The 25,171-nt window shown below is 39.5% G+C and overlaps 1 protein-coding gene across 4 annotated transcripts in view; it reads right to left on the bottom strand.

Moving 5' to 3' along the window:
- Positions 1–4,118: 4,118 nt before the first annotated feature.
- The window catches only part of KCNQ3 (potassium voltage-gated channel subfamily Q member 3), a 206,390-nt gene continuing 185,337 nt past the window's right edge, over positions 4,119–25,171 (bottom strand). For all 4 annotated transcript variants that reach the window (XM_030012412.2, XM_030012414.2, XM_030012413.2 and 1 more), the window contains 6 exons: positions 20,275–20,462; positions 19,063–19,165; positions 16,431–16,562; positions 13,727–13,825; positions 11,873–11,957; positions 4,119–10,439 (listed from right to left, as the gene is read on the bottom strand). In XM_030012412.2, coding sequence (XP_029868272.1) covers positions 9,702–10,439; positions 11,873–11,957; positions 13,727–13,825; positions 16,431–16,562; positions 19,063–19,165; positions 20,275–20,462 — 1,345 coding nt within the window. In that variant the 3' untranslated portion in view covers positions 4,119–9,701. The remainder of the gene's footprint in view (positions 10,440–11,872; positions 11,958–13,726; positions 13,826–16,430; positions 16,563–19,062; positions 19,166–20,274; positions 20,463–25,171) is intronic.

The raw sequence follows: 25,171 nt of genomic DNA, 5'->3' as shown, positions 1-25,171 counted from the left end.
GGCCCAAAACTGAACACAGCACTCGAGGTGCGGCCTCACCAGTGCCAGATACAGGGGAACGATCACCTCCCTGCTCCTGCTGGCCACACTATTTCTGATACAGGCCAGGATGCCGTCGGCCACCTTGGCCACCTGGGCACACTGCTGGCTCATATTTAGCCGGCTGTCGACCAGCACCCCCAGGTCTTTCTCTGCCGGGCAGCTTTCCAGCCGCTCTTCCCCAAGCCTGTAGCGCTGCATGGGGTTGTTGTGACCCAAGTGCAGGACCCGGCACTTGGCCTTGTTGAATCTCAGATATGTATTTCTATATATAAACATTTATTTATTTCCATTCATAAAACTTCTTTCCTGTTTCAGGAAATTTATTTAGAATTGCAAATGATTCCTGTCCTTTATAACATTTTTTCTTTAATCTTTCTTATTAATAATTTGCTAAGATTGGTACTAACACCACAAAACCTCCTGAAAAGAATGAGCACTAAAGTCTACAGCCATTCAGTTTGACTGTTTCCAGTAAGAATGTTTTGTAAATTTATTTGTCTAAAGTAGCAAACGCTTTTCTTTAAAGTGTTTGATATTGTAAAATTTTTGCGAATTCAAGCACATTCTTAAGGGAGGAAAAGGAGAGAGACAGGGAAAAAAAGAGGCACGGAAATTGTGAAAATATGTAGTGAGAACAGGCATGAAATTATCACAGCTCCTATGGAAAAGGACTATGAAATGCTTTTGCTATGTTCCTTGTCAGAAACTCACCTCAGCTGGAAAATTAGAAAAACGATGCTTCTCAGAAACACATTTTTTCTGTCAGCAGAACTTTGTTTCACTTGTTTAAATGGGCCAAGGTTTCTGCACCAGGAACACGCAAAATTTCTTCAGCTGAAGATTGCCATTGCTTGCCCCATGGAAGATGCATTAAGTGCTTAAGAACTGAGTAGCTGGGTGTTACTCCATTCCTCAACAATGTCGTTGGTGTGTCGTGACAAGACAAATTAAAGCAGAGGCAGATGAGCTGCCTGGGTTGGTAGAGCAAAACATATGTACTGAGGTATACTCATTGGACAGTCTTGAGGAGACCAAAGCCATTGAAAACTCTCTGCAGAGCTGTGCCACGAAGCATTCATCAATAGTGTAAATATTTCTCCAGAAAAGCAGTGAGCACAATTGCTGTTGCATAGCTGTTTTCCTGTCTATAAAGCAAAATGGGAACTGCAGGGAATATATTGAATTTCAAAACCAGTTCATCTCTGGTGCACTCCTGATGGTTTTGCTTTCTTCCCTCTGTGCTGTATACATCCCATGAGATTTTTACAGACCCATGCAATAGCTTTCACTGCTCCTTTGGGGCTTCCAAAGATGATAGTTGGTGATCAAGCACTCTGCGTTTGTAAATCTAGAGACTCATAAGCTTTGATTAGATACAGAGAAGTTGCAGCAGTCCAGAACTTACTTAGAAAATATTTAATGATTTATCCAGTGTTGTTATATCTGATATAATATGTGTCAGACACATAACTGGTCCCATCAAGCATGCCAAAACATTCATAGCACACCTTACATTTGCTTCTTTTTTCATGATCCCTGGTCTATATTCTGCCGACCACCTGCACATGACAGAAAGAAGCAGGACAGAAGCTGCGGTTCTGTCCCAAGCCCACTGGGCTACCAGCCATCAGGACCACATGCCTGAAAAAAATCATCTTAGAGGACAATTTCTTTTAAGGCAGTCTAGCTCCTGCTGCTCTGTGCCATGGGACTTGGCTTTCCTGATTCCTTCCCTTCTCTGTGATCCAAGAAGATGCTCAGTGTTAACCAAGAGACCATTTTATCTAGGCTAGTTTTCAAAACTCTGGGAAGTCTGGAAAATCAAAGCATCCTGAGAAGAAAGAGAAGGATACACTGAGAAACTTCCACTCCTGACGCTGTTGCTTATGCCATAATGGACGCATTGATATTTACCCTTTCTAAACTGTTAAGTCTTAGTCTTACTCTGCTCAGGCAGGGGACAATTATATACGACCTCAGCAGTCCCGTATAGACGTAAGCAGAGCCTGCAGGAGGGGAAAACTCCCTGGTTATAAGCAGGGCTTTGCCTGAGGAGAGGTATCACATCTTGTTCCCGTTTTAGAATCCATTTCTTAAAAGATCAGACCCAGCGCCTTACTGAAATCCAGTGATTTGGCATGTTTATGTATTTGGGTGACAGCCAAGGTGAAATTTTAATGCAATATATTTCAGTTCAGGTGAACAAAAGCTGAGTGGTTCACCTATTGTGCCTGTGAAATACCCATTTAAATGTCATTCCTGTGGCTGTCTGCTTTTCTTTGCAAAAGAATACTGCTGCACAGTTGCTGTTCAGTTCAAGCTGGGACATTCACTGCTAAGTAAGTAATGATAATGTGTGGTAATATTGCCTATAAAAGGATGTGGATACATTTGAAGTATCTTTGTGTTTGCCTTGAAAGAAATGTAGGGAATAAAGAAAACGTTAGTCTGGTACAGAGTCTTTAGAGCTGTGTGGAAAACTTAACCAAGAAATTCAGAATTCCCCACTCTGGTGCATTAGTTGAAAAAAATACTGTCGATCTTTGGAAAAAATGATGGAACTTGGCTGTAAGACCTTGGCACTGATCCTATTTAAATTGATACTGTAGTACTACAGGATTTTTTTTATTATTCCCAATTTACAGGGATATAGAAGTGGGATAAGAAACTGGAATAACTGCTGAATAATTTTTTACCTACCACAGAAATTTACGAAACCTTTTTTTAGGTTGCATTTCAAGTGTTAAGCAGAGCTCATTCATTGGTGACAATCATGATGCTGAAGCCACAGGGAATGCCTTAAAAATATCTCACTGGGTCCAGCGATATCTTTGGGAAGAGGTGATGTTTCACATGCTCTCTGCGTGTCTCATTCAGGACAATTACCCTTCAGCCTTCCCTCCAAACTGATATGATGGGATTCATTTCATCTTGTTTAGCAATCTGAAAGATATGCTTTTGTCCAGGCTGGTCATCTTCAACTCCATAGTTAAGAAAGACGCCAGTTAGAGACAGGCATCATTGGAGCGGGCAGTCTGAGTCATTTGATGTGGGACTGACGGGACCATGCTCTGAAAAGTGCTGATTTTCCTCCACTCATTGCAAAAGGGGTCTAACAAGAACAGAAACTGCTGTCTTCATCTTGGGACTGAACTGTTACACAACTGTTGTCACTGAGAGAAATCAAACCCGCTCAGCCAGACAGGCTGTATAATGTCCCTCTCCTTCCACTCACACCAATCCTCCTGCAATACTCTGAGCCAAGCAAATTTAGTTGTGCATGCACACTCCGTGCCTTTTCCAAGGAAACACGGCAACTTCCAAACCAGCAGCTAGGAGAAAAAAACCTACATACTATTTATATATATATATTTATTTTTTAATACTATTAAAATGTTATCCCCAGCCAAAACTGCATACAGAACCATTTGTAGAAAAGATGTTTGAGATGAATTTTCCTCAGTAACACCCTCCTATTTGTCTAAGAGGGCAAGACATTTTAAATAGTCCATACTGTCCCACAGTGTTGCTGGGAGGCGTATGAGCAGCCTTCTGGTGGTTTTACACATCAGGAAGACGGACAGACAGCTGAAGATGGGAGGCCAAGACCACACAGAAACGCAGCAACAAAACCAGGGACAGAATTCAGGCAAGTGAACTTCTTGGCAGGTGTTAAATTCCCTGTAGAGGATATTCAGAGCAGCCTTGTGCCATTACTATATTTTCTCTATAGTTTGTGTGCAACTTCATCATATTTTAGTACATTAATGTCTCTAATATGGATGCATTTTTCCCTAGTTTTCATTTTCCCACACACATATGATCAAAGTCGTATAAGTTACATGGCCACTAAATCAAAATAATTCACAAATAATGGGATCTACTGTGTGTTATATTACAACAGGACTAGCTGTGGAAGCCAGATAAAGCTTACTTGTAGCTACGAGTTCAGTCCTGCATAGATGAAGTCAAAAGGATCTTTGCCAATGTCTTTGCTGGGGGTACATTTGACACTGTGTTCTTTGAATATGTGTGAAGATATCATGATTTAAATGAAAATAAATTCCTCCACATCATAATTGAAATTTCTATTTATTAATAAGTGGTGCAGTTTTTAAAGACAGAACATAAAAAATCAGTTAAGAAGTATTGTTTGCATAATATATTGAAATAAACATATTAAAGTTGTTCAAATATTGGACAGTGCCAGAATATAAATTACACATACAGTTTAAAAATTACAATAAATAATATTATAAAGAGCACTAAAGGCCACTTGTATAAAAGTTGTGTTCCCTTGTCAGCCAGAATCTGAAAAGCATCTTTGTAGCATGGAGAAAATTTCGGTGAGCAAGGCACAAATACTAGTAATAATAAGATGCCATAACTAGAAAACAAAATGCAGTTGGCTATGTAACCTTCAGTCTCAGCATATTCTTGAGGATGGAAATAGGATCCCACTTCCAGTATTTTGCTTCACTTAACTTCAGAGGGAAGCTATTAAAAGCTGAATTGGGAAGGATCAAATCTTACAGCCTAAATAATCAGAAGCAATAGTGATACCCAGGATCTTCATTCCCACGGTGCCCAGCTAAAAACACTTGAAAATGGCCCCTTTTTCCTCTGCACCTCTGAAAATGGTCTTCAAAAGTGAACACCCACATTCAGCTGGGCTCCTGAAAAAGGAGGGGTTTACACCAAATTCATGAGGTGCTGTAGAAAATTTAGGTTTGCAGCTCTTAGGCACCTAAATCTTAGTGGTGAGGGCTGCGGGGCGCAAGGAAAGAAGATCCGGCTCTTTTTCACATGCTCTGCACTAAGCAGGACAAATTCAGTTCTGACATAAGCAGGTGTGACAGCCCTGCAACGACTGGGCTCCCAGCAGGGCTGAATTTGCTCCTTAATCCGCATTTTCTGATTGCTTTAGGCTGTGATCTTGCAAACTGATTGGACCACGGTGCTCGCCTGAAGGCCACAAGTCAGCAGCCCCGCTACGCACAGGTTCAGGTGGGAGTTAGTTTGCAGCACTGCTTGGCCGCAATTTGAAACAGAAAAAGTTGAAACTATTTCCACTCTGAACCGCAACGATGCAGCAAAGTTATAGACAAAAACAGAGCAAATATAACCAAAGGCAGTCAAGGGACTTTTCAGTCAATCTCTCCACGTGCTGAATTCCCTTTTATTTTGATAGGAGCCAGACTGATTAATTCAGTGCAGGGAAAAGCCAAGGCAAGGACAAGAGCCATTACCTGACTAGATTTTTTTTTTTTTTTAAGGGACCATCTCCTTAAATGGAGCATAAACCACATTTTCTATACCGGCGTACTTCCACTAAACATTCACTTCTGCCTTAATGAAATATTCTCAGTTTGAATCTAAAGTGAGGAAGCTTGGTTGATAATAATGCTGCAAAGAGAGGCACACAATGTAAACACAGATTCACCTTTTCAAAAATTTCTGGATGTGTGTCATTCATTAGTGACTGAAAAATCAACATAAAAATGTAGCCAAGAAAAATGTCTCCAGAGCAGTGCTGTCTTTCACAAGGAAATTCATTAATAAAGGCAGATTAGGAGTCAGTCCTGCTCCCACCGCGTCAGTTTGAGAAGTTTTCTTACTGACTTCAAGGAGAGCAGAGGAAAACGCCACACTTTCTGATTATGAAAAACATCTCAAGGCCTGAAATGAATCCTTGGTCACTCATAGGAGTTAAGAGTCCGCAAAGAGTAGATTCCAATGGTTAATTCTCCTTAATGTTAACTATATGTAAATGAAGTGTCAGTGTCAGTCTAGATGCTAGCAAGATCGGACCCAAACAAAATTGATAGCTGTTAAACTGAAATGTCACACACAAATGGAAGAAGGGATAAATCTAATCCATTCCTAGTATGAAGAGTACTGTTGACTCAGATGTCCCTCTCAAAAGATATTGTGAATAATGATTCCTTGTATGTGCTGAAGCAAAAGAGGTCCTGACCTTTTAAATGTTGCTGTGGTCAATAATCACAGATACTTTTTTTTGTTTTGTCCAGTGTCTATGGCAGGCATATACTCTGCAGTTCCAAGGTTGGTGCACTGCCTGGACTCAACCTGAACTGGAGTCTGATGAAGTTTGTGTGCACATCCCAGATCACGGCTGGTCTCCAGAGCTCACCTTGCTGATGACATCTTGACACCTACCTGTTGTCAGCACAGACAGCAGACCTGATGCACACCCTATTTTTAATCTAGACGATGTAGGAGGCAGAGAGCTGCTAAGCACATCATCACCCTTCTGAATCGAGCAGTGATTGGTTCTAGTGTGAAGAAATGTGTTAGAAAAAATAAATATTAAAATAAGCTAATCGGACCTTCCTCGACCATTCTTGGGTGTCTTCCAGAGGATCCAGAGATGTCGACTGCAGAGGGTCTTGCTGAGCTTACCACCAGTGCCTTTTAAGAAGAGACAGACCTTATCTGGCTAGTTAGCATGTCATTAAACATCTCATGATGTGGCTATGAATACCCAACCTGGTGCTTTTAAGCTGTATATAGCAAATTGGTGCTTACAGCCCATAGAAAATGCTAACTTGAAGGCAGTTCAGCTGCTAAGTGTACACAGTGCAGGGCAGCCCAAATCGCGCTTTCTCTGGGGCTGCACTCTGTGTGCCGGGGAAGACTCATCCAAGTCTCTGCCCTTGTTTGGATTTTCTTTTGCAATGAACATACCTTTATAATGAGGTGATTTAAGGATTTTCAGCCAGGTTTAATCCTGAGGAAAGATTCCCTTTATATGACCTGGCATGGGAGAGATTAGAAAATTGAACTGAAGAATCTGAGGGCAGGGAACTGCATGGCATAGCTACTGTCAGACGTTCACAAATTTCTCAGATTGCACTTAGTTTTTGGCTGCCTTGATTTTTGATTGCTCAGATCTAGAAAGCATTTTAAGAAGGGCCAAGCTCAAATGAAATCAGCAGTAATGCCAGGCACTTGACATATAAGAAAAGTGAAGCAGGCTCGTCTAGCATACACTTACACCAGTTTCAGAAGAAGTCTAGCAATGTTAAATCAGTTTTCATTTTTTTCATTGATTTGTTATTTGAGGGTTAAATCTTACGAGTTGCCACAGACATGTATTAGTATATCAGAAAGCCGGAATCAGGTGCAATACAGGTATTTCCAAGAATCACTGATGGCCAAAGAATTCTTCTCAATATGCCAAATTATAATGAATTACACTTTTGTCAGCTAGTTTTATTCTCTTCAAGTTTAGACATGAAACTGCACCAAACACAGATTATCTTTCAGGTCAATGGTTATTTTGTCAATTAAGTAATTACCAAAATTGTGCCTCATGTCATCATAGTTACTGGGCTCAGAACAGCTCCATGGACTCAGCCCAGTCTTCAAAGGTTGCAACTGCTCTGCATTATTTACTCAAGTAACCACAGCAATTTGTTCTCCTTGAGGATCTGTTTCAGAAGGCTGTATCATGATTTAGCTGAAGAAGCAGATGAAGTAAGAAGATCTTAATCATTTAGATGTCTCTTTAAATAGAGAATAAACAATGAAGATAAAGGCAATGCCTACATCTGGAAGAAAGTAGAAACTCCCTGAATGGAATGACTGTTGCAAGATAGCAAAGATACTGAGGAATCAAACACGAAGTTTACTACAGAGGGCAAAACCCAGCAAGGTATCTTCCATTGAAGTGCACTCTATCCAGATCCGTGTAATACCCAGTAAGTACCAGGAAACCCAATAAAGTGTATCTCTTTCTCGTGCTCTGATGGGATGTGCCAAGGATGCTCAGTTGTGCAGCTGCAGTATAATACAAGCAGTGACTACAGAAAGTCCACTTTCTAACATCTTACATGGGCCAAACCCTTGTGTCTGTGTTGGTCAGTGTTCTAGCCATGGTTGTGAAGTCACTGTGTGGAGTGACAGGGGTCATTCTCAACAGGAGGTGGGCAAGAGCCATGGCAAAGAGTCTGCACCTTGGATCAGGGGGTAGGGGTGAAAGCCTTCCCACTGACTGTGGGTGTCTCTGATCATCTGACATCTAAGCAAGTCACCCTCTGTTCCATTTGAAGTTGGTAGAAGTTTGGTCATTGTAGATAATTGAGTTAAAGATCAGATTAATCTCATCCTAAAGCTGATGTGTGTCTTGGTTCTTGTACCCTCTGCTCACCAACTGCACTGATTAGTTTTCCACCAGCTGTAAAGAGTGTATAGCCATCGAACGTGACATCAATGGACACTATTTCATGGACACCTGGATTGACACCAGCTCAATCCCACATAGTATATTTGGACAGGCTAGTTTCACTAGCTGTATAGATACTACATTCCCACTGTAGTGGTGAGATCTTTGATTCATTTCTTCCCTGTTCCCAGTGGCTTGGATCGTTTTCCTGCTCTCCCTCAACACAATTTCCCATTCCCATGAAAAAATATTTGGCTGAGGCCTAGAGAGCATACTTATCCCTCTGTTGCTCAGGGACAGGTGACAAAAATGGTATTTATTCGTACATTGATCTTGAATATGGCACACATTCATGGATTTGGAGCAGTCTATTTCCAAGAGAAACAGTAAACAGAGAGAAACAGATCCTGGCAGCATCCCTCATTGTGGAACTCCCAGGGAACAGAATAGTGATACTCTGCACATCCGAGGAGCTCAAAGCGCTTGGCAAATACTAGTGAATTGAGCCTTACAAGCTGTCTTTATGTACGGAAGTATAACTCCCAATTAACAGACTGGGAAACTGAGGCACAGTTACATTATGCAGCTTACTTAGCAGCACATAAGTCAATAAAAGAGTAGAGTGTATAAACCTAGAGTTCTCTACACTGAACAACCTTATTTTTGGAACAGAAAGAAAATTTGGCCCTGTAAGTAGCAAATAGGCTTAGCAAAAGATTTTCTACAAAATAGCATCGTAGTCATGCTTCGAGCAATTTTATAGACACTAGTGAAGACTTTCAAAGTCGTTTGAGGGATTTATATTTACATTTTACAATAAATAAATACCCATGATCAGTCCCAGGAGGTGGCTTTGATAATTTTAAATTCTACCATTAATTTCATTTTGACATTATATTTCATGTGCAGTTGTATAAGGGATCACATGAGAAACATTTAGTTCACAAAATCATTTCAGTAAGGTCATTTACTTTGACTCAGCTTTTTCCCTGCTTTGAATATTAGATATTCTTGGCTAGGTTGGTTAGAGATCGATTTACTTATATTGGAAACTGGATTCAGATGTTGTTTCCACAAAGGGATATTGCCTCTGACAATATTTTTACTTTGCTGCTCTGTTTACAAAATGTAGCAAGGACCACCATATCTTGCCTGTTATCAATTCACCATTGTTGTATTGAAGAGTATCAGATAGATAGGTATCATAGAAGAAATCAGCTGTACCATTTATATAGGGTAAAGTCATGCAAACCATGCTCAAAACTAAGCTCCTTAGTTTTGGTAGCATGAAAAAAACTGCATTAGTAAATTGTATGAAATGGTGCAGAATGACTACCACTAATATCACATGCATCTTATGCAGCCATTGGTGTTTTGAACTAGTAAGCTTTGGGTGTAGAGTAAGTGAGATATACAAAGTATGCTTACATTACATGGAGAAGCCAACCAGTGACTGCCCCCACACGCACTTTTAAACTGGCTTATTTGAAGGGGTCCATATTGAATCTGAAATCCCATCTCCTGTAGAAGACAAAGGCATAGAGCCACTTGGTGTAAAAGGGTCAGTGTCTGTGTCCGTTTCCCCCTCTGCTAGGTAGCGTTTCTCTCTCATCCACGCCGATCCCCCGTTGGGGCCAAACGGGAAGTCGTCTCTGTCTTGGGAGATACTGAAGCCACTTGGGGAGCGCTCAAGTTCCTCATGGTTGACGGACAGAAGGGACAATGGAGTATCGCTGTCTCTTGTTAAGCTCCTTCTCTGCCTTGGAGACACCTTATCTGAGTAAGGGCTTTGTAGGTCTCCTTGAGAGTGGTAGCTAACTTGGGAGTCCATTAATGTAAATATAGGCAGAACTGTTGGCCTTTCTGCATATGAAGCTGAGCAAGGTGTGGCTTGCAGTTTGCCAGAGTTTTGCCCACCTATTGATAAAGGTTGTGAATGAGTCGTATGACCATGTGCTGAGAAACCATAAGGACTGACTTTGTTGACTGGAACCTGCTGGAGGTTGTAAGGAGTTTCATGAGCACACTGCTCAGTGTATTTATATATTATTGTTTTTAATTCAGAATATTTGTTTTCTTCTCTCTTCTCCTTTGCAGGAGAAGCAGTTTCTTTCAATGGACTTATCTCAGCGACTTGTATTTGAAGCTGTTCCATATGATGCATATGCATGTCAACAAGAAAATCCAGTTTCTTCCCCATGTCATTAACCTGAAAAATACCAATGTTATGATATTGTCTCAAGTCAGTTATTCAACAAAAGAGTTAATGCTTCCATACGTGCACTGCCCCCAGCAATGGTGTGCTGCCATGTTTATTGGTCATGAAGGTAATTATAGGATAACCATGACTTTCCCTTGGAAGCTGGACTGCAGTGGATGCCAGTTTATCCTCTAACTGCCTCATATTAAGAAGACCCATCCCTATGAACTGTGCCAAAAAACCTCTTAGTGTTGCTGGATATTTGGCAGTCCAGCATCCAACAGCAGTCTACGATGTTATGACCGAAGTCTTGACAGCATATGGTAAATAGCTATTACCAAAATACAACAGATGGAATTACCTTTGCACGCAGACCTATTCTCTAACTCTTAATAGTCCCACAACATCAGGGTTAAATATCAGGACTAATTTCCTTTCTCTTTTGATAGTACTTTGTGCCTGAACATTTACATTCCATGAAAGGAATTGATGTGAATTAATTCCACTTGCCTCCATCTTACTTAGTTATGTATTGAAAAATGAGTGTCTTGACTTGCTAAGCAATAGGTTAGGATGCACAAAGAGGGCACAAAAATACCTGTGGAGGCAATCCTTTTGAGTGCCAGACCCTGCAAAAGAAAGTGGTGCTCATGACAAAACACCACACGTGATAACACAGACCAAGGACATGGACCTTTGGAGCCAGTCCAGAGGAGGGCCACGAAGATGATTAGAGGGCTGGAGCACCTCTCCTATGAAGACAGGCTGAGAGAGTTGGGGTTGTTCAGCCTGCAGAAGAGAAGGCACCAGGGAGACCTTCTAGCAGCCTTCCAGTACCTAAAGGAGGCCTACAGGAAAGCTGGAGAGGGACTTTTTACAAGGGCATGTAGTGGTAGGACAAGGGGTAATGGCTTTAAACTGAAAGAGGGTAGATTTAGACTAGATGTAAGGAAGAAGTTCTTCACTATGAGGATGGTGAGGCACTGGACCAGGTTGCCCAGAGAAGTTGTGGATGCCCCATCCCTGAAAGTGTTCAAGGTCAGGTTGGATGGGGCTTTGAGCAACCTGGTCTAGTGGAAGGTGTCCCTGCCCATGGCAGGGGGGTTGGATGGTCCCTTCCAACCCAAGCCATTCTGTGAGTCTATGCATATGGAGTTTAAGGGAATGAAAAAGTCCCATCTAAACATCATAGTTAGGGTCTTGCTGCCATATATAATGATATTCATTCAACAGGTTTCAAAATGCACACTTCCCAGTTAATTAAATTCTTTCATGAAAAACTAACAACATAGTTTTGTGATCATTAGTACAAGATCTTTATGAGTCTTGATAACCAACAGTACAAATCTGCCCAAGTCAGCCAAAGACTCATACAGAACTTGTCGGCTCTATCATTTCTGTACAAGCGCCTCAGCCTCCATCATTGTCATGAAATTACATACCTGTCGTTCAACTTTAACAAATTTGCCCATCATACTTTGGTCTTCAGTATCTGCTGTAGATGCTTTGGCTACATATGGATCATTTCTATAAAGAATTAATAACTCTATTAGTGTTCAATTTTTCTTTGCATCACAGGAAGTAATTTACATCAGAAAACAGAATTTCCATCTTAGTGCCGTATTCATACAGCTCCTTGGACCCCCATTTACGAAATTGAATTTAGTTATTTATCATACAAACAGAAGCAAAAGTCTGTTCTATGTGATTCCAATGCCTTTCTAAAAAATGTGTTCCTGATTTTTAATTTAAAATTATTTCAGTTAAAAATTAAGATATAGATTAAGGAAAAAAACAAAAGCAAACAAATAGTTCAAAATGAAGGTAAAATTAATCTCAGACTTAGTGGAATAATTTCAGGTTTGTGAAAAATGTTGTGATTGCCTAGATAATGGGTCTACAGATGGCCATGTGTTTTTAAATCTAATTGTTTATAATTAGTGTCTTTGAAGACTGAATCCCAGTTTCAAGGTTGAGTGGGGTTTTTTTCTCAGTTTCATTAAACTGAATAGTAAGTGGCAGAGACTGGAAATGCTGAAAAGAGACAGTCTGGCCTGGAGATTTAAAGTACATTCCAGAATAAATTTTCTTCTATGTAATTTCAGATGGACTAACTTCAGGAGGTATGAAGATGATCTCTGCTTAACTGAAGAAATTTGATTCATAACTTCATGGATCTAGGATGGCCATTATCAAGTTAAATCTTTATCAAAAGGTTTCCAAACCAACCTCAAAGGAATCTACATCTTTCCATAACCCATGTCAAAGTCTAGAAAAACAATTTCTAAGCACTTGTTCTTTACCATGACTTAGAAAGAATATACTCTAAAACTTTTGGTTTAGTAGGTCCAGTTCTTCTCTCTCTGACAAAATTCAAAATATAGCTGTGAATGTATCTTACTAAAGCAGAATCTATAACTAAAACATGTCAGATTTTGCACATTGGGTTACTGATGATATGGGCTCATTCAAATTTTGCAATCTGCTTTGTTTCCCAAATGATCATTGCCTCTTCCATATATGTAGGTCTCTGTCTTCACATTTACATGTTTTTAGATTTTTCACTGGGTGGGATAAACCAGATAGAGCCAAGTTAATTTATTTTCTGTAAGATTACTTTTGTTCTGAGCAATCATAACAGCTTTGGGGACAGATTGTTGATGGTATTGTGTGGTTCTTCATGGGTATTTATTGACAGATTGATAGTTGTAAATAACAGAAGAAATGTCATTTATTATTGAATTCTTGCTACCAGGAATGCAGCAATACAATAACATGCTGTAACTTTCACACCCAGAAACCTGGTATTGCAATTTATTTTCAGTAATTCTCACCAATCATTGGTTTAAAAGCAGCATCATTAAAACTCTGTGCTTGCCATTTGGTGGGAGCTATAACAAAACTTTTTTCACTTCAGGAAGATAACTGGTTTATCTTCATACTATTGGTGATTTTTATTGAGTTTTTAAGTGGGTTTCTAGTCGAATGTTAGAAATTCAGCACACCAGCAGTCAAATATACTTATTTCATATAACACACATTTCCAAACCATGGAGAAGCTGAGCTAGACAATTAAAAAGACATTAAGTTTAGATTTCCATCTTACATTGTTCTTAGGAAAGCTAGTGTCTTTCTGGCTCAACATTTACACATACATATCTTGTAGCAACATATCCTTTCAGTATTACTACTATAACAGCCTCCTGGCTGGATGAATGAAGGTCATGCTTATTGATAGGAATGAACTTCTTATTTCTGTTTTGGTCTGTGCAAAATATTAGGCAGAAAAATTTCACCTGGGAGACTGTTGTGAAGGGTAAGAAAAAGCTCCTCCCTTTTGGGATTTCTTATGCTTGGGAGTAGATGGAGGTCCAGGTGTAAAAATCATATCTACTCTGAAAAAAAGAAAAGTGCAACTGCATAAGTCCATCTCCAAATGCTAACACATGATACAAAATTCTGTGCATCTCTGCAGCAAACAGTAGCAAAGATTGAAAAAGGAAGCACATTTTGATTTGGTAATATATTGAGGATCATGATGTGTTTGTTCTGTTCTGGGTCCATAGTCAATACATTGAATTGTAATTACCTGGTAACTTCATGGTAATTAAGTAATTATCTAGCTCACTGTTTCCAACTTCAACATTTGAAACACATGACAATTTCTTTCAGAGGAACTAAATAGCATGATTGTTAAAAAACTTCCAGTAACAGCTCCTCCTAAAAATGTCAGGAGACACCCATCAGGTTTTGTGCTGGGTAGTGAAATTCAGAATTTGGCGAGAGGTGGCAATTCCTGATACTCTTAATAAACCAATGACTTTCTAGCAGTTATTGTGCCTAATTATCAGTAATTTTTTTGTCTTTATTAATTATTCTTTTGGTTTGAAAAATATAACTATAAACGAAGTTTCACAAGGAATTCTACTTGACTTTTTATTTGGAACAAAACCCAAAGGATTGTTTGGGAGGCTCCAGCACATTTAATTACACTCTTTTACTATAACAATATTTTCTTTCATTTGGCATATCCAATTGCTCAGGTGCAAGCAAGCCTCTGTTCATTCAGCCCATACAGCAAACTGACCAGCTATCAGTCAGCACTAGTCCACAGACCAGTTCTCTGTATTATCAGACAATCCATGCAGGTACATTGCATGGCTTCATGGTGCCCCATGGTGTTTTGAAATTGGAACTTAAAAAAGTTCAAGGCAAACCTGACAAAGCTAGCTAGATATTTGCTAGGCACCCAAGCATTGCTGGGCCATCAGTCAATGTCTCATCAAACTCCTACGGTATCTCGCTATTCATAGACACAATTGGTAGGACTCACCTCCCTCGTTTTGTCTGATTACAATCAGTGGAGATCTAGTTAACACAGTGAAGAAAATTTGGGGGAGAATAAGAGAGATTCAGCTGATCAAATGAAGGTACATGGTTTAGGCAGGGATTGATTGTGCCATAAAGGCCAGTAATTATGTTGACTAGCTCTCTGTTAACTATAAGAGGAAACTCACATGGCTTGCCAGGATTATGCTTTTTCTTCAAAGACCTCTAAAGACCTCTTCCCTGTATACGTGCAAAATAGCTGTTGAAATTTTGTGGTTCTTCTGCTACTGGTGGTTCTTTATACTGGGGCATGGCATTGCTGAGCTGAGTGTCGCAGGGCTGAGGCTGTGCTGTGATTCTTGCCCTGACTCACCTGGGAAGTGTCTTCATTCCTCAAAGCTCTTCCATAACCACTGCAGGAGATGAGCCTAATCATGTCAGACACCTTTACAGCTGCTAGGACTCAAGCGAGTATCTGAGAGGTGGTCTGCTGTCCAAAATTAGACAACGCCTCAGTCTGAGGTAAAGAAAGGATCTCCAGTATGAGATGTGTAGACCCCTCCATAGATAGGTGCAGATTTTTAACATCATGAGCCCTCCTCAACTTCCTGAGTTCAAAAAGATTTTACTGCATTGAAAAGTAAGCTCATGTGATGCAGAGCTCATTTTAGAGAGTAACAATGGTGTTTTGTGGTATATAATTAAAAAGAGCAGCTGTTCTAGAGCAATAATAGTGAGGTAGGAACCAGACATGTTATACAGTTGAAAACGAGATAGCCCAGTACATGGAAAAGCACTTTGAAATAAGAAATTATGAAGTTCAACAGAAGGACCAGAACAGCCTTACAAAGCCAAGGTAAGTCTAAGAAAGGTCCAAATGTGCAGCTAGAGTTGCACTCACTCAGCCCGTTCTTGAGAGAAATCAAGGGTATGTCTGCATGGCATTTTGCTGTTCAGAGTGACTGGGGGGGGGCTCAGAGAACGTGGAGAGTGCTGCGCTGAGACTGAACTAATACGGCTACACGCATATACACATACAAGCACTCAAACCCAGACAAGCTCTGACCTGCGCCCATGGCTCAGGATGCAAGCAGCACAAATTTTTGTAGACATGCCTCAAAAGCGCATCGCGATGAACTGCTTCTGTGAGGAAACAACTGGGGGTGCAGATCGCACCGGAACCGTCACAAAGGCCTGAAATTCCAGGTTTTTTCATATAGGTCAATTTACACCAGAGTGAAGGGGATGTAAAACCTTCTGTGCTGATGTATTTTTGCACTTGTATGAGATGTTTCACAAGGCATAGGTCAGCAGAGAATCCAGCCCAAAGAAAACTCATGTAGAGCCAACTATTGCTCTTATTTATCTTCTGTAAAAAGGGGAGAAGGGGAGAAATTTGACGCTAATCAAATAAGACAATGGTCAAGAAAATTCACAGGATTTTTTACTCCGATTTCCTTGTTCTAAATACGAGCTAGTGGTCTCTTCTGCTCCAGTTACCCCTGCTAGCTGCTCACTTGCCTTTATTCTTCGGGGAAAAGCCTTTCTTACTGACCAGCTATGCTATGCAAAGACATAGCTTCTGGGTGTCATTGTATGCAAATAGGCCAACTATGCTTTTATTTTGCCAGCACAGCTATACGTTTTCCTCATTTATCAGAGGATTCTTACCTTGCCTGAAGATATTTTATTCTGGAAAGCATATCAAGATGCCCTGCTGAGTATTGCTCTATCACATCCTTTACATCATAAGGCCTCAAAGTCTCCTTGAATTTTTTTTTATAGAGACGAAACTGTAGTATTCTGCAAAACAAACAGAAAAATTATTAACTACTTATATTAATTCCATAATGATAATTTGCAGGTTTATCTTGATATTTGATATTATCTTGATAATTGATAAATACTTTGGATGTTTGGAAATTGAGCATGTTATTTCAAAACAAGGCAATAAAACATAAGCAGAGAATCTAATATCATACCACATTTGTAAATATATAATAGTTGGCTTTTCATAATTAATAGACTAAACCGAATTATACACACAAAAATGTCTTTTTTCAGCACTATCGTAACTAGAAATGGTTCAAATCATATGTGGAATTTGATTTTGAACAACACAAGTCACAGGGGATTTTGAAGCTGTGAAGCTGAAGCTGCTTTTTTATGCTTCAGCCTATTATAAAGCTAATTTATAGTATACATAACGCTGAATCATTTTCAGCTTGGTTTTCATTTTGCACCTGGGAAAGTTTCAGATAGGAATGTTAATTAGATAGAAATGTGGAATTTAAGAACTCAGCAGCAGTTCAAGTTGTGGAAAAAAGAAAAAGTGTTAGAACTGCCTGAAGTGTCCTTGAAAAAAGAGCAGTATAACATTATTGTTGTTGTAGTAATAATAACAACAACAACAACAATAATAATAATAATTGTTGTTATTATTACTATTATTATAAAATGTCCTAGCAATTAATAACAGAATTAATAAGGACCACCGCTGGCCAGAGCACTTAAAAACTGTTTGGCATTCTTTTTTTTCATTCTTTTCTGTTTATACATTAATTTACACTGTTACATCTTGGTAGAGTAAACAAATAGACAAGAAACATATGTAAAGAATGAAAAGCATTTTATTTCTTTGATCTGTCTTATGCTTGGGGTCTGAGGTTTGCTTTCTCAGTAGAATGTCCATGTTCTTATTGGTCTGAACTGGGGAATTGCTGTCATCTGTTAGGATTCTGACCTGTTTTTTATTCAAGGTTGGTGGGGGTTTTTTAACCTTTTTAAAATCTGTATAAGCTTTGCTAAATGAAAGATAATTCTATTATGAAATTGTAGGGGGTTTTGACTCTTTAACACTGTTGCTTACAAATCTTTCAAGATTTCAAAATTATACCTACACCCATTTTAGCCAAACTATATAAGATAAAAGAAAAACTATACTTATAAAAGCATAAATGAAAAATAGGAATCACACTGTTGGCAATTTCAATTTAAAATCTCCTTGATCACGACCCTGAAAACCCATTAAGTGGTTTTGTCTGAAAGGATTACTTCCCATTAGCACTCAGGGTCTGGGTGAGCTACACAAGAAAAAAAAGAAAAGAAAAAAAAAGCTTGGCTCATGATTGAGTTTAAAGGGAAATTGCATGAATCAATTAGATTTGGACAGGATGTGGGAAAGGAAGTTTTGCAAAAGTAATAATAGCATGTCTCATGGAGGTGGGGCCGGAAAACAGGACAGATGTATAGTCTGTGTTTGAAAGCAAGCAGGTGTCAGGGAAAGAAAGGAAAAACTATGGAGGAAGTAGGGATGAAGAAACTTCCAGTGGGAGGGAAGCAGTCATGAGCAAAGCCTGTGGGACATGGATTTCGGCAAGCTGGAGAAAACTTGGAATTTTTAATGACTGGTACTCCAGCACCCAATTGGAAAAGAACCAGGAGAATACGTATTATGGTTATATACATATAAGTATATGGTTATATACTTATAACCATCTTCCTTGAAGCTTTTTTAAGAAGATAATTTTGAGGCGCTCCAGACTTTCAGTATTTCACCTGGAAGGTAGTAACTCCCTGGCCCAAAACTAACAACTTCTGGAATAAAAAGCAATCGCAATGAAAGCAGAGTATTTTCCTATGGGGGCATTTTTCAAGGGAAGAGAGTAAAAAATACTGAGTCGAGGAGTAACAGAGCATCAGTGAATTAATTCTATGTGCTTGATATGCTAAACACATTATGAAGCCTTACTAGCAGTTTTCTAACCCTAGGGAATATCTCCTGTGATATGAAAATAGAGTTGACACGTGTCAAGCTGAAGACTGCTGAAATGGAGACCTCAGCATCTATTAAAAGATGACAGCTGAAAAGTATATTGCACACTCATGCAATTGTGAATAGAGAAGAGTTGAGTCAGCTCAGAGTTTATTGTTAAGCAAAAATTCCAGTTTTACATGAATACTACAGTCACTAAATTGAGCAAGATACTGTATTTATAGCATATTTTAATGAGGAACTGTATACAATATTATTTTATAATAAATATATTTATGAAGTATCTTGCAAAAATGGCATGGTCAATGTTACTGAAAAACTTTTTCCTTTCTGCATATTTTCAAAAAGGACTTTAAATAGGCTCTATCTTGTGTTTTTCAGTGTATCTAGAATTACCTAATCTATCGCATTTTAAAAAAGCAATAACAGCAACACTGAATCAACATGTAGCAACACGGTAATGTGATTTCCTGAAGCATAAGCATTCAAAGTCAAAGCAAAGCATTGAGGAGCATCAGAGACATTTACCTGACAGCTCGGATGGCTGTCTTGAATGTGGGGATCATATCTTCCATAAGGAAGTCGCTACTGTCGCCTCTCTCTTCTGCCATGGGTTCCCCTGTTCCTGCATCTGCAAAGCAGGTCAAAAAAAAGCTGTGTGAACATCTGACCACACAATACTTAGAGGGAGGTCTGGCTGACTAAAGCACTACATAAAGTAAGTGTAATGTAGCAAAGGAACATCTCTTGCAGGTTCCTCTTTCTCTGGTCAACTCTTGAAAGGGATCTCATAATTCTGCTGGGACAGCTGTAAGACACATTATTTGAGGGATCTCCTCTCAGATTCCAGCATTTCTGAAACATTGGGAACTTTTTTTGCTTTCCAATGGATTTAGAAGTTCCCACTTTTAGAAGCTTTTACAATGAAAAATATTTGCCAAAATTATTTTACATAAGGCTAAAGCAGGTGTAGAAGCTACAGGCCAAGTTGTCCTCCCACTTGCACTGCTTGGAGCTCATGTACCTTCAGGGAAGAGAATAATCAAGTTCCCAGTGCGGACACCCAGACTACACCCCGGTAGTATGCCCAGCATGCACTGATGCCAGCTGGCGCAATAAAGGAGAAACTGTTATTTAGAGACCATTTAGACGCTATAGGCAAGAAGAGGAAAACGTGTGCTCAGGGAAGCTGAGAGGAAAAATGCCCTGTGATGTTGCACGGACACCCAATGGAAACCTGCTGAGGGGCAGCAGTCTTAGGGAGAGTGGGAGGGAAGCAGCTGTTGACTCTATAAAACAAGGTTTTAAGAGACTGCAATAAGGAGATATTTGAGATGCCCGGACACAGGCTAGTGCAGGGCCAGACGCAGTCTAGGAGGGAGCTACCTTAGCAGAGCATCCCTGCTGATAAACCCAGCCATGATGGCACATGCCTTTTTGGCAATATAGATTCACTGCCCAGTGTGCCCTCTTTTTCCAGGACAAATAGGTTGATTCCACCACTGGCTTTATCCCTTAGCAATTGCTGGTTTTATGGAGGGCCATTGTCTTATTTCAAGCACTGTGTTGCCTGGACTCCAGCATTCATTTCCTGGGGCTTCCCCAAATGTGCCGTGTAAAACCAGGGACCAGCCATGCTTGGCCCAGAAAGTCACAAACCTTCAACAGAAGATGCAGAGGAACAAAGTGAAATGGGGAGAATAGGGAATGGATAGAAAGAAATCAACACAGATGGGCTACCTTCTGAGCTTTGCCAAAAAGCGTACGCTTTCATTCGGAATGCAGTGCGAAAACGCTCCTTATTATTCAAGACAATATTCTTAGGCTCTTTTGAAGGACTTTCTTCAATGGCATCTACATTCAGAGGGGTAAATAGCTTTCCTTTAGTATTGGTACCACGAACCCGATCCAAGAGACCCAGCTTTTGGCTACAAAATAAGCAAAAGTAATCATTTTCCTCCTTTGTACACTTTTAATTGTTTGCATGATGCTTTAAGTATATAATGGGGTAAATAAATGTTTTGTACACAAGGACACTGCTGGGGCTACCATAATACATCAATGTCTTTGTAAGCAACAGTTAAGCTCCACAGATAATTAACTGCTTTTTATGAGCATTTTTTTGTATCAATGTTGAAAATGTTACCAGAGGGTCTTGCTATCTTCTCCATGTAATGCATCACAGTGCATCAACTCCCATAGCATTTCTGAAGCATTACATTTATTATTAAGAGAAACACCACTACTTAGGCAGTTATATTGTCTAATTATAAGGATGCTTGGCCTTCCCTCTTCAGTGCTTTCTTTAACTACTGGGTCAGTGACAGGCTATTAAATGAATAACTCGTGCATAGCCAGGAGTAAAAGAAAGTCAGATGTGCTGTGAACCAAACAAATTATCACCAAAACACTGGAAAGGCATTGCCAAGCAATTACTAGGTGCATGGTAGGGCAGGCTATGCAGTTCTCTCCACCATTCACTTTCAGTCTTCTCTCACTATACTAGAAATTGAGGTGACCTATACAAATTGCAGTGAAGTGACATCCTTTGTTCCTCTGATGATTCCTTGCACTGTCCTCTTACAGATTTACTGACCAAAGACATTTGTCCTTCAGTGACATTGCATCTACCTGCTGTCTTACTAGCATCAGTAACCCTTCTGACAGCCTGATGACTGTAACAGTCTTAAAAGCAATTACTAATACCACTGAAAAAGAGCAACACAAAAGGAATTTGCTAGTGAGTATATCAGCTTATATATGCTCTGAAAACTTTGTAGGTGATAGATGGTATAAATATTTGATTTGCTTGTTCACTTTGCTGCTTAGTATTTGTTAATTGCACATTTGTTAAAAAAAAATGTGGGGTTAAGCCATGGGAAGAAAGCCTGCCTGTTAACCCATTCCTGGATGTTGCAGTGTGGGACAGCTCTGGGGAAAGGTGAATTGTGCACGCATGGTCAAGAGCCAGTTCTGTGCAGGACACCAGGTCAAGCAAGTTGAGTCGGGGTAGAGAAGAAGCCACCACAGCTGGCAGGTTTCTAGGAGCCACAGATGGGAGCAGACCTGAAGGACAAACAGCAGTGGTGACCAGAAGAAAGAGATTTCATAAGTATGCAGAGAAGTATCTGTGTAGTATGCTCAGCTGAAGCCACTAAACTTGCTGGCAGGAGAGGCAAGTGTGGGGAGGGTCCACCATGCAAGGACGTAGTGGACAAAGATGGAGACTTGTGTGCAGACTTTGCAAGTGAAGGGTCTCACTCACAGAACTACTTATCCTCTGTTTAAGGAGTTGTCTTGGTCAGATGGATTATTTGTATGTCCTACGATCTCTGGTGTCACTGGTGCACCTCTTTGAAAGAAGGATCTGTTTCTATCTCAGAGCTCTGCCTGTTGCAGTAACCCACCACAATGAAAGTTCTTAGGACATTCCTTTTAAAATGATAAAGGCAAGATTTAAAGACACATATGATGACATCACAGCTTTCATAAGAGTGCTGACTCTAGTAGAAATACTGCAATAGTACAGCATAAAAAATCACTACCTGACCTGAGCATCGAACATCACAGGTGTTGCAGGTTTTTGTGCTGGTTTTTTTTTTTATCAGTTGGTTGGTTTTCTAATATGAATTACTGGGACCCTCACCTCTACTGTTTATTTCTGATTAATATATCTTTGACCCAGGAGGTAATGAAATATGGGCTACTCTGTCACAAGATATGGAAGCACTAAACCTTTGCACAGGATGTTTATTCAGGCCTTCTGAATTTTCTTGTTGACAACATGACAATACTTGTGAATGCAATTTCTGCAGCCTAGTAAATTCAGACACTTGCCATGTCATTGCATGTATGAAGTGTGTATGTGTGTGCAAGTATGGAAGTAGCAACTAAGGACTTGTGTGAGTATAGAGACACACGACTAGTCCTGATATATCAGCATTGCCAGGACTCAAGTCAATGATGTGAGAAGATAAAAGCATGTATCTGAGTGAAGAATTAGAACAGTCTAAGTGTATGGTACTAATATTACTGAGACTTTGCCCTAATGTAATTTCCTGAGGAATTCATGGCATGGCAGGGAAGATATACAAAGTGAAGACAAATGTACAGAGCAAAAATCAGCAATTACTTTCTTTGTAGAAAAATATGAGATGTTACTTGTTGATATCTGTGGCAAATTAGTCACCACAGAATATGTAGGGCAGTCTCATGTTCAGTCTTAAGAACTTATTTAAAAAATGGTTTCCATAGTGCTTGCTTTATGGTTGGAATCTTGATCTGATTGATCCACCAAAGTGCTCTAAAGGCTAAATGGTGAGTGAAGAGTCACAACAAGTGATTTGTGTTCTACTAAGGGAAAATCCTGTGATCTCTTTTCTGCATCACTTTCATGTCTCTGTTTCAGAGGCCAGGTTTGAGAGCAGTAGTGCTTTATAAGACAGATGTCTTAACTCCATGGCATTTCTGTGAAATTTGGATTCTTCAAGCACTTAGCTACCATATATAGGAAAAAATTTATACAGAAGATGACAGCTAATGAGCAAGTTTTGAAAGGGTATGAAAAATAAAGGTGAGGAAGTAAAATTCAACTGAATGGCTGGGGGGGGTAAAAGAGGGGGGACAAGTAGGAAAAATAAATTCTCATGTCTCATTAGTGAAAAAATAAAAGTTTGAAGGAGGAATTAATTTCCAGAATGACTGTCAAGAAGAGGCTGGAATCATGGCACATCACTGAAAAGGATTTTAGTGCAAAGAAATGCACCAAAAAACCAGCTGACTGATAACAAAGAGTCAGCTAGGCTATATAAACTGATGGGCATGAAGATGTTAGAGAGAGTGATCTTGTGATGTCTTCAGTGTGAGGAAAAAAAGACAGCAATTAAGCATGCTTGGCACGGTGGTAATCTTTGTAGACTGAAGGAGAATGTGAAGTAAGCTACAAGAAGGAAGAAACTGAAGCAGTTTTAGGATGAGTAGATCTATTCAGTGATAATAAAATGAAGACATTTTGCCCTAAGCCTGAAAAAATTGTATGTACAACAGGCTTGTGGAGATCAGATTTTCCTCATGGGGGGATTAACAGATCACCAATGATAGATGAATCTCAGATGAAAGAGGAGACTGTAGTCCACCTATTCTTCAGGATTTCAAGATTGAATGTCTTGGTTCAAGAGCTTCTGGAGAGACCTTCCAGGATGAGAAGGAAGCTCCTAGAAGGATGAAATCTAGCAGTGAAACTCAGATAATTTCAGATGATGAGGTGATTTCCTCAAAGGCAAGAAGTGTTCACATACTATGCATTGGCTTTGAGTAAAGTATTAAATGTCACAAGATTTGTTTTAGTAACACTACAGAGAAGTTCTCAAGAGAAGAATGTGTTTAAGACAGAGAACCTGAAAGATGAAGAAACAAAAAACTAGGTGAGACAGAAGATTGCTATTGTTTATAAAAAGTGGTTTAATAGTATATTAGAAGAATATAATTGTCATTACATGTGGCCTCTGACTCTATCTCCAGAAACTTGCTTAGTCCTTCAAAATACATATCCAGATCTCTCAAAGTTTGCTGCTTAAAACTCCTGTAATAACTGCCTTCCTTACCAAAAGACAAGGAGGATTAAAGTGCATTGCAAGGATCTGTAGGGATCAGACCAGCAGGAAAAGGGTCAGTGGATGATGCAAAGTATCCAAAACATTAATCTTGCAGATTGTTTTTTTCAATATAGGACAGAAATATAGGCAGTATATGCAGCTATACAAGAATAGGAGTGACCAAGATTTGATATCCTCCTCATAGACCAAAACAGATCAAAATATTCCTCTGCAGTCAGCACACAAAGCCACTTATTTGTAGTGATATTTTCCACTGCATATGTAGGCACACTCATTTGTGGGTTGTTTTTTTTGTTGTTTGGGGTTTGGGGGGGGGGGTGTTGGTTTTTTTTGGTTTTGGGGTTTTTGTTTTGTTTTGTTGTTTTGGGGTGGGGTGGGGGGTTTTTGGTGTTTGTTGTTGGGGGTTTTTGTTTTGTTTTGTTTTTTGTGGGGTGGGGTTTAAGGTAGATAATATGAACCAAAAGCATTCCCAAATTCTCTTTCTAGGGAGTTTCTCAACTATCCCCATTGATAAGTGTCAGTTTAGGAGCAAACCATTGTCCCAAGACTGTTGCTTGAGCATCTTAGGTTTAGGAGCTAGAAGTCATCTTATCTGTCATAAGCTGGTTAAAAAGTTAAATGTCCTGTCTAAGGTTAATCTTTAGACCCGTTTCTATAATCAGTGGGAAGTTAGCAACTTATAGAGTGCAGTTCAGCTCCATTTCAGTTTGGGATGACTTTACAGCTGGGGAACCTTGTCTCTTGTTATTGACTACAGAAAGATCTAAATAAGAAGTCATTTAAAAATCAGGTCTCTAGTCTAAGTTAAAGTTACCTGAGCTGAAGCCTTTCTCATTAATTGAATCCTGATGATTAACCCTTAAAGTAACATTCAGATTCATAACAGTATGTTTATGCAACAAATATAGACAATTGTGTTCATATCCAGGCAGCCAGAGCAGTAGAATCATCAGAAAATAATTCATCAGCTTCACATGAAAAAATACAATAGTATGTTGTATACAAAAGAAAAAACCCAAAAC

Source organism: Aquila chrysaetos, chromosome 4 (genome assembly GCF_900496995.4).
Source record: "Aquila chrysaetos chrysaetos chromosome 4, bAquChr1.4, whole genome shotgun sequence".
Classification (NCBI taxonomy): domain Eukaryota; kingdom Metazoa; phylum Chordata; class Aves; order Accipitriformes; family Accipitridae; genus Aquila; species Aquila chrysaetos.
The sequence above is the reverse complement of the archived record's forward strand: the minus strand, read 5'-3'. Positions and strand labels throughout refer to the sequence as shown.